Source organism: Rhagoletis zephyria, unplaced genomic scaffold (assembly GCF_001687245.7).
Source record: "Rhagoletis zephyria isolate East Lansing unplaced genomic scaffold, Rhagoletis_zephyria_1.1 Rzeph_scaffold_02791, whole genome shotgun sequence".
In the NCBI taxonomy this organism is placed as follows: domain Eukaryota; kingdom Metazoa; phylum Arthropoda; class Insecta; order Diptera; family Tephritidae; genus Rhagoletis; species Rhagoletis zephyria.
The window spans coordinates 22,071-32,481 of record NW_016159875.1 but is presented as its reverse complement, the minus strand read 5'-3'; the positions used below and the strand labels follow the sequence as shown (position 1 = coordinate 32,481).

Here is a 10,411-nt window from a genome sequence, read left to right as displayed (position 1 = left end):
GTGGCGTTATCCGACCAGATAGTTTTGGGCTTTCCACGTAGACTTACGAATCGTTGTAAAGCAGCTAGAAACGCAGACGTTGATAAATCCTTGGCTAGTTCCATGTGGATCGCCTTGGTAGCGAAACAAATAAATATACATATATAACACTTCGTGGGAGGCCGGTTTCGAACTTCAGCGTTATAATAAAATGGGCCACAGAAATCAACCCCAGTGGTTAGAAATGCACGCGCTGCCTGCACCCTTTCTTTGGGAAAGTCAGCCATAATATGCTCCATAAGCCTTGGCCTGCAGCGGAAACACACAATACATTTGTTGACTACATATGATACCGTTTTGCGTCCACCTATGGGCCAGTAATGTAAACGAATAGAAGCTAGGAGAGCTTGTGGTCCAGCATGTAATAGTTTTTTGTGAAAATAATTTATTATAGAGACGGTCAGCGGATGCCGTTTTGGAAGCAAGATGGGGTGACGTGAGTTGAAATCCAAACCTGCATTTTTGAGTCGCCCTCCGACACGAAGTAATCCAAAATCGTCCAAGAATGGTGATAACGAAAAAAGAGAGCTGGATGAACAAATCGGTTGTTTTCGTTGGAGTGTGGTATACTCGGTAGAAAAGTGAACTCTTTGAATCATTCGTAAAAGATAGAAGGTTCCTTTCTGAATATGTAACGTCGACAATATGCTTGAGTGATCTTTACTGAGGAATTTGTACACATAGCCATAAATACGCTGCATTGTAGCGAATGAATTTATATACTTGCAGTCAGAAGACATGTCGAAAAATGCATGCGTTGAAAGTAATATACTTTTACGCATCTCAGGTAGACCTTTTACTTGCGCACATGACGTTGGCCAAGTGGTTGATGGTTGAGATAAAAATGATGGGCCATGCTTCCATAACGATGATTTGAGCAGCTCCGTGGCGGTAGCACCTCTCGATAATATATCTGCTGGGTTGAGCGCTGATGGAACATAACGCCAATCCATTCCCTTTGTAAGCTGTTGGATACTGCTTACTCGATTTGCAACAAAAACATTAAAGCGTAAAGGTTCCTCCTTCAGCCATGACAGAACTATACTGGAGTCAGACCAGCAGTAAAACTTGCAATCGAAAATGTCGAGCTTTGAAATTGCTTGCACAACTTGTGCAAGTAATGTGGCACCACTTAGCTCCAATTTCGGTACGGTGAGTGTTTTGAGAGGCGCGACCCGAGATTTCGAGCAGAGAAGAGAAGTTTGTGCATTGCATTTATTGATCGAACGTATATACACACATACTCCATATGCCGACATGCTAGCATCGCAAAATGCATGTACTTCGTTTGTAGCGTCTGGCATGGAAACGAAACGAGGAAAACAAAAACCTTTGACTGACTCAAGTTCATCATATAGCTGCTGCCAGGCAGTATGAAGAGAAATTGGCAAACTCTCATCCCAATTGACCTTCTCCATCCACAGTCGCTGCAGAAATATTTTCGCCTTACAAATTGTTGGTCCTATCAGGCAGCTTTTCTAACGAGAATGAAAATAAAAATATGTCTGTTTGAGGATTCCATACAAGCCTAAGCGTTTTCGTAATGTCACTTCCGTCATCAAATTTTAAAAAACTTTCTTTATCCTCGACAGCAATTTGAGAGGGCACATCTTTCTCACTTGAGCACCATTTTCGAATTTGAAAGTTGCCCTTCGCCAACAACTGAGTTGTTTGTGCAACAATAGCTCTTGCATCGTCAACAGTCTTTGCGCCAGTAATCAAATCGTCGACATAAAAGTCGCGTAAAACAATTTGAGACCCAAGAGGAAATGATTTTTTCTCATCAATGGCGAGCTGATGCATTGTACGTATAGCAAGGAACGACGCTGGCTTCGTGCCATAAGTGACTGTTTCGAGTTTAAAAGTTTTAATTTCGCTGTTTGGATCGTCTCTCCATAGTATACATTGTAAATAGTCATCAGGGGATGTAACGCGAACGCACCTATACATTTTACATATGTCACCAGTTACAGCTACGGGATGAGTACGAAAACGAATGAGAATATCAGCCAGCTTGGGTTGAATCGTCGGCCCAGCCATCAAAATTTCATTGAGCGAGTATCCAGAAGAGCTAGCTGCTGAGCCGTCAAACACAACACGAAGCTTTGTTGTTGTATTGTCGCTTTTGAATACGCAGTGATGAGGTAAATAATAAACCTTTGTATTTGTGATTGGGTGCTCAACAAAAGACATGTGCTTTAGTTGTGCATACTCTTTAATGAATGCTGAATACTGAGCCTTCACTACAATATTACGCTGAAGTCGGCGTTCAAGAGATAGAAACCGTCTCAGTGCTTGCTCATATGAATCCCCGAGTAAATCGAGGCTATGCTTTAGTGGTAAACGAACACAGTACTCTCCAGTATCTAAGCGATGATAATTGTTTTTAAAATGCTCTTCACACTCCATCTCTTCCTTTGTTGTTTTTGCGATAGGTTCGAAGCAGTTGTCTACTTCCCAGAATGAACGAACTATTTGGCTCAATGATTGTTGTTGTTCTTCGCTACCGATTAACGCAGCTGCTAGCGATGACGAAATTGATGATTTCTGCTGGCCACCCGAAACAACCCAACCCAAACGGGTTTTTTGCAAAACGTATGGTATATTTTTTAACCGAATTTGTCCAACACATAATAGGTCAAAGAATATCCCAGCCCCAAGCAACATATCAACACGCTGAGACTTAAAAAACAATGAATCAGCAAGCTTTATATTGGCAGGTAGCTTCCAGTCGGATGTACCAAAGGAATAATTAGGTTGACTGTCAGTAAAGGTGGGAGTAACCGCAACTGTAACTCGTTGAGTAGTCATTATGCATGGACTTAAATGTTATGTTAGCGCAGTGGCTAATTTTAAGGTCTGATTCGCCAATACCTGAGACGGAGTACGAAAATTTCGACATTTTCAAATCTACTTGGTTAGCAAACCTGGATGTGACAGCTTGTGCAGCTGACTCAGGTTTCTCATCGGGCGTGCAATCAGTGGTTGACTGTTGAGCCGGAATGAAATGCAAGAGAGTATGGTGCTGGGATAGGCAGCGACGACAATTGGAAGATTTACATTGCTGAGCTTGAGTGAGTTTAATAAATGACGGACACGTGTAAATAGAATGGTCTTCCTTTTTGCAAAATGTACACACTTTGTGCGTGGATTTTGAAACTACAAGCGATTTTTTCTGATACTGTGTTTTGCTCACCTTAGCGCTAGGTGTATTCTGTACCGTAGCGAAATTAATGCTCTCCAATGTTTGACACCTTTTCTCAAGAAAAGTTTCCATACTCTCCCACGTAGGTATGTTGCTGCATGCGGCTGATTCTTCCCACTTTGTTTGCGTAGATGGATCCAGCTTTTGAGACATGATAAGGATGAGTAGACAGTCGGCTATTTGTATCTTGCTCCCTAGGGTCTGAAGTGCTCGAATGTGAGACGTGAATTTGTCAACAAGTACGCGAAGACAACCCACAGTGTTGGCTTCTGCACTTTTAAGTTCAAATAATTCGCGAATGTGAGCCTGAAAAATAAGGCATTTATTATCAAAGCGACTTTTAAGTAAATTCATAGCCTTGTCGTAATTGCTTTCGCGTATTTCCAGGGAACGAATGACATCTAAAGCGCTGCCCTTTAAACAGGACCGCAGGTGCTGGAATTTTTCTATCTTCGTAAGCTCTGGCTCATTATCGACCACAGTTTGAAACATTGAAATGAAATTTGGCCACTCCGTGAAGGCACCTGCGAATGTTGGCAGCTGAAGATCGGGCAAACGCGATTTATTTTGCTTTAATACAACCACTGACTGGGAATCATGCGGAGAAAATACTGCTGTGGACGAATGAGCATGTGGCTCTATGCGTTGTGATTTTAGTTCACGAGTGATTGCTGCCTTTATGGAGACATAGATGGCGAGGAAATCAGTACGGCTGCTACTATCCAGTTCATCAGGATTTTCTTCTTCCAAGCCAGTCTGGGCGGCCTCGAAATTGCCCAGTATGTGATCCAGAAGCTCGATGCGCGTCGAAAGTTCTGCATGGTCCATGGCCTGAAGCGCTTCATTTGTACTTTGGCGCTGAATAGTCACGATTTGTCGAAATATAGCGTCACACTTTCTTTTTAAAAAAGAATTCTGCGGCCGCGGAGTATCACCCAATGTTACGTCTTGATCGGTAGGCATTTAGAATAATGGATAGCGAAAAAAGAACTTGCAAAAGAAAACCCGTGTTTAAGTGAACGGTGAAATCATATGATTTGGCAGACTGTGATGCTGCCTGCGAATCTCGATTAACGCGCAAATCGCGTTACACAATGCTTGTTTTTGTCTAACGTGTCACCAAATGTGATCACGTCGGGGTCACCAATGTTTAAAGTCAGGAGACTATTTTGTCTTGACTGTACAAATGTCTTTATTCAACAGAATCCAAAATTAGAGCGCTCGAAAAACTTTACTGTGCATGTAATTTATACTACTTAAATATTGTTTGTTCAAAGTATGTATGCATATGCTGGCTTGAATTCAAAACAGGAGCTTAGATAACTAACAGTATTTCAAATTGCTTTTTAGTTTGAGAGAACAAATGCTGAATAGATAAAAGCTTAACTATGTACATATGTACGTCGGCGTATTAGGGTGGCACTTAGAGGCTCTTCACAAAACAATAGTTATTCCAAATTTTTACTGGATGGCGTTCGATAACGACAAAAAAATATCCAACACACAAAAATTGAGAGAGCAAGCGTTCATTTTGATGCAAGAGAATCGTTCATTTTATACTGGCAAAATTTTAGTCAGCAAAAATTATCCAACACAAAAACATATGATCACAAAACATATGGTTGCAATTTTTGTAAACAAACCAAATTGCATTTTTCGAGTTTTGGTTTTATATGCTTTTTGGCTGCCTGCTATGTGACTTTATGATATTGCCAACTAGTTTTTAATTCTAGAAAAGTTCCTGGCGAACATTGAACGTTCACTTTCCTTTTTTCTTCCATGGAGGCAACATGAATTTCAGTTTGTTTACAAATAAAACATAAACAAAGTCAGCTGGTGTGTCTTCTTCTTTCGGTTTTTGCAAGTGATGGCTAATTTTCTGTTCGTTTACTTTTTTGCTTTTTCTTCTCTTTAGGAGAGAATTTTCGCTTACGCTCTTGATTTTGATTGTTGGCTGGTGTTGGCTAATTTTGTTATCGAACGCAACTAATAATTTGCAATGTTTTTACACTTTTGCAATTAATTTCGGTCATTATTACACAGTCATGACTTGTGCCACTCTGCCATAGTACGGCTGTTGATCCCACAGTAATTTTGTATACAACTCTGAATGAACAAAATGCATGCTCCTTTTCATTATCAACCCTGATCAGATTTTACCCCCGAGGAGTACTCAAAAAGGTTTATTACTGTATATACTGTGAGTAGCATAGACAATATATAACAGCAAGGAAATGTCTGTTTCGCTTCATGCAAATTCTGCAAAAAACAAAACTCAACAATGTTAGTTCAACAGATCAACATTCAGTCAATCCAATTAGATTTTAATAACGCATACATATGTACATAAGTATGTTCAAATAAGAATTGATATGGTAGAATAATTAAGCCCTGTTTTTTATGGGAATCCTGCCTGTGTCTAGCCGAATACCATTTTTCCAACGCTGTAGTGGCATGCACAAACAACAGCAAATCAATGATGTACATATGTGTGTCTATTTGTTGGGCTTCATGGGAATCCGGCACATTGTTTTCGCGAAGTTAATAAATTAGCAAGTGCGTTAAAGGCTGAGTTTTTTGGCTTATACAAAGTGGAATTTCGTTACTAAATACAAAAAAAATCTAACATAACAGAACAGTGCGAAGTGTTTAAAAATGCCTAAAGCTTAAATAAATTTGCCAAGACAAACGAGAGCCGCAAGGGCAATGGCCGGTAATCGGAGAATAGCAGCGGCGGCGCGAATAGAAACGATGCCTGCAACCGGAATTAGATCTGCGTTTATTTATCGACCTCAAATCAATTTAAAAGTGGATTTTTACAATAAAAGTATATCTACACATATCAGTGCCGTACCTATCAGTGTCAGTGAAAAATATAATATCGTTGCCCCAGTCCCAAATAGAGTTTTTCAGACCGTCCGGCACATTGCCGTATTTTACCGTCAGTGCTGCTTCAGTATTCGTTCCGCAATTTTTTTTACACTCTAAAAACTGCATGTAAAACTGCTACTGGAAAGTGTTTATTTTCAAATAAAATCTGTGTATACGCATAAGATGTTCAAGACTGGATTTTTGAACATGAGATTTTTTAAAATATGCACATGAAGTGTTTAAAATTGCCAACGTTTTTAACGTAAAAATACATTCCCTACTAAAAATAAAAATTAAGTAAATGTTTTGTGTCATTTTTCTCTACGCGACAAATTTGGTATGTAAAAGTAAACAGGCAGTGTTTAATTTTATTAACACGGTGTCTAAACTTGCACACATTAGGAGAGGAAACTGGTAACCTCTCTTAATATGCGTTAATTTAAACAAAAAACTTTTAGAGCAAATTTTAAACACTTTATGTGTAAACTGTGTAATTGTGAACACTAAGAAAACTCGATAGAGATTTTTTTTATTTAAGTTTAAGTAATGTTTAACTATACTTTAAAATAGTTAAATTAACGGCCCTAAGGGCTAAATTCACAGTGCTGTACTGAAAACCTGTAGTTAACTGAAGATTCTGAGTTAACTACGCACTGTGGATTTGGCCTTGAGTGTTTAGAATTCAAGAAACAAATTTCAAATTTGTTCTACGCCACACGTATGATCAGTAAAAGTAAAAAAAGCAGTATTTAAATTGACTAACACGTCGTGTAAATTTGCATACATTAAGAGAGGAAACTGGTTACCTTTTTTAATATGCTTAAATTTAAACAAATGTTTTTTAGAGTGTAGTTAACTCGGCAAAGATTTGTTTGTGTATTTCCCTGACGAGCTGACGGTATTCTATTGCAAATTTTGTTTAATATGGAGGGAAAATTAATCGAGTTGGTACGGAATTATACAGAGTTATATAATATGGCAATAATTGACAACTGATCATTAGTAAAATAAGCAGTGTGACCGTTTTGATCCAAGTGGATCAAAACTGATACCTTTTTCGATAAATTTTGCAGAGATACATTTTTTGTTAATTTTGATACTTTTCCAAATACAAATGAAAAAAATCTGTAAAGTTTTATGCATTACAAAACATGTCGTGCACCTGTGGCAACGTACATCCAAAAGTTCATTGTCGTTCTCTGAACGAACCTTTCATGTATTGTGATTCATGGTCCATGTCGAAAAACGTCAAAATGTGAACAAACGAACAGTATCATTGCGCTGAATTTTTTTTCATTTTCGCTATGTTCAACAACAAAAACTAGGGCTTGGTACTCGGTAATTCGGTGCTCGTTAAGGCCCTGTTTCCACAGGAAAACACCAATGTCGTAATAACCATGTCACAAAATAAATATATTTTCAATGGATGCCGCCTTATTGCTTGACATCTATTGCAGGCAATTTGATAGTTTGACAGCCATATTTTCACTGGTGGTTATATCGATGAAATATTGATATCAAATCAAAATGTTCCCTATTGGATTATTTATGACAACGTTTTAGGAAGTTATTCAGTAAGTTTGTTTAAGGTTTAAATGTTTTTTAACACCGAAATTGAGAGAGGCGGCGTCATGCGGCAAATGCTTACATGTACATATCAAGACATCAAAGTGCCCACACACAACAGTTGGTAGGTAATAAAAATTGCAAGGTGTAACTGCAACTGAAATTACGCAAATCGCATTCGGGAAGTAATTTCAACTTGCTCGTGCAATAAGTGTTAAATTGTTTTGGAAAATGGTTTTTCATAAAAATTATTGGTTTTATTCCATATTGATGCTTTGATACTTAAATGAAAAAAGTGATATATATTGATACATTTTAAGTCTCTTTTCTGCTAAAATTTTTCACAAGCCCGCGGTCTAGGCATGGATAACACTGCGCTGCGCGGCGCAATTGCGTTAACACCGTAGCCGGAGTTGCCGCGCCAACACCAGTATAAGGAAAGCGCCAGCGCCATTAACACCAGGGTCCGAAAATAAACTATATTGTACGTTACTATTTCGATTCGTTTATTACTTCAACAGTTCAGTACAATACGAAAACAAAACGGCTGAGTTCACTTTGGTGATAGTACACTACAGTAGTTTAGCAGTTACAGACGAAACAACAAACGAAATGAATCGTGCAGAGAAAAATATATGTATGTATGTACACATATGCAATAACTAAACACAAAACGAATGGCTGCAATAAATAAAAAATAAAAATGTTTTTTAATTGAATTGGATATGAAAATTTCCTGAAAAATATATTTTTCACGTAATCGAAACGTTTTTGATATCACCCTATGGTACAATTGTCACAAACGAAAAGCAAACGTTTCTCGTTGGGGAAAATGACAGTGAATCTTACAATTTGTTTCTGACCATGATTCAATAATAGAAAGGTTTTGTAATAAAACAGTCTTCTGGCTCCCACACATAAAATCGGCTCCTTTACTTGTGCATAATGTTGCTTACTCTACAGTTTCTAGTGATATTAGTAGTAAAACCAAAAATTCGTCATACTAAATGTAATTTTCTAGAACAAGTGGAGAATAGTGACCGTTTAGCTATAAAATAACCAAAAATGCCGATAGATAGAACTTTTTACGCTGATTACTACGATACCAATATTTGGCGCAGGCAAAAAATAACGAAGATATAAGAGGTTTATTTGCTTTGTCTATTTGTATTTTTTATTATCACCCTGCAAAAATTTGAGGACCAGGTGGTCCACTGGACCGTGATTTTAATGTATGTGCAAAAGGACCAGGCTTCATACTAGTAACTTGTTATGCTGACCTGAACCTCTTTAAACGTAAAAAACTGATATATGTGTTGAACACCATCTCTTCGTGGCCCATCGGCAATATGATTCGGTTGCCGAATGTGCCATGGTCCAAAAGGAGTAGTTGTCTAGGTGGTCCCATGTTATGCAGCGTTGGACCAGAGGCGGTCAGGTCCAATGACATCGCAATGTTATTGTAACCATGTTTTCTCCATATATTTGGACCATTTTGGTTACTAGTGTTGGTTACAAGGTTTCGTGGTCCAGTACCAGTGTTCAACCTAGTCCCACTTTTGCAGGGCACTGAATTGTTGAAACCCAAAAGTACATCATGATAAAATATGTAATATCGAATTAAAGATAATAACTTGTACTTTCTAAATAATATAAATTTCTTTACAATTATGCAGTTTTTTTCAAAAGATATTATTTCATGAATAAATAACATTTGTTCGTTTTTTAGTAGTTTTGGTTTAAAAATACAAGAAGCTACAAATTATGTACACCAGCTGAGAGAAAAATAAGTTACCTTTATGGTGGCGTCATTAGTTTTTTTATCGGTTATACCTAGAGTTCGTAAGATATTAATATTTAAAAAATTTAAAAACTGAACTTTAACCTTCTATAACGTTTTGATTTTTTTACTTGCGCCAAATAATTTTGGCATGGTTCGTGCTAAGTACGCCTTGTAAATTATCGTTTGCTTTTTTCCACTATTTTCATTTTTGTTATGCCACACAATTAATTTTTTCAAATTATTGTTGCTTTTCCACAATAAAAATTTTCATTTAAAACGGCCTCGAGCTCACTATAAATTGTTGAATATAATTGTTATAAAGGCCAAAAAAATAACAAAAACAAATAACTTAAGGACGAGCATACCTAAAAGTTAAACATTCTAAAAATAGAATTATTAGCAAAAATCAACAATACCAACAACCACATGATCAAGTGAATTGCAGCGAAATAGCTGCGCTTGATTTTGTTGGCATAACAAGAATGAAAATAGTGGAAAAAAGCAAACGATAATCTCTGATCTGGGATCTCTGATGAGGAAATGTGGTGAACTCTGAAATAGCTATCACTTCTACCATTTTTTCAAATTATTGTTGCTTTTCCACAATAAAAATTTTCATTTAAAACGGCCTCGAGCTCAATATAAATTGTTGAATATAATTGTTATAAAGGCCAAAAAAATAACAAAAACAAAGAACTTAAGGACGAGCACACCTAAAAGTTAAACATTCTAAAAATAGAATTATTAGCAAAAACCAACAATACCGACAACCACATGATCAAGTGAATTGCAGCGGAATAGCTGCGGTTGATTGTCTTGGCATAACAAAAATGAAAATAGTGGAAAAAAGCAAACGATAATTTACAAGGCGTACTTAGCACGGTGCATAGGCAACTGGCTGAGTCAATGGGATCGTCGGTTCGAATCCTACTGAAAGAAGTCTGATG

The 10,411-nt window shown here is 37.5% G+C and overlaps 1 protein-coding gene across 2 annotated transcripts in view; it reads right to left on the bottom strand.

Moving 5' to 3' along the window:
• Nucleotides 1-1,495: 1,495 nt before the first annotated feature.
• LOC108367726 (uncharacterized) overlaps nucleotides 1,496-10,411 on the bottom strand; it is a 27,220-nt gene continuing 18,304 nt past the window's right edge. The window contains exons 3-5 of one of the 2 annotated variants that reach the window (XM_017622413.1): nucleotides 3,236-3,550; nucleotides 2,967-3,108; nucleotides 1,496-2,913 (exon numbers count right to left, since the gene is read on the bottom strand). In XM_017622413.1, coding sequence (XP_017477902.1) covers nucleotides 2,804-2,913; nucleotides 2,967-3,108; nucleotides 3,236-3,397 — 414 coding nt within the window. In that variant the 5' untranslated portion in view covers nucleotides 3,398-3,550 and the 3' untranslated portion in view covers nucleotides 1,496-2,803. Of the gene's footprint in view, nucleotides 3,109-3,235; nucleotides 3,551-10,411 lie in introns of both variants that reach the window. The other variant, XM_017622412.1, reaches the window with a different exon arrangement.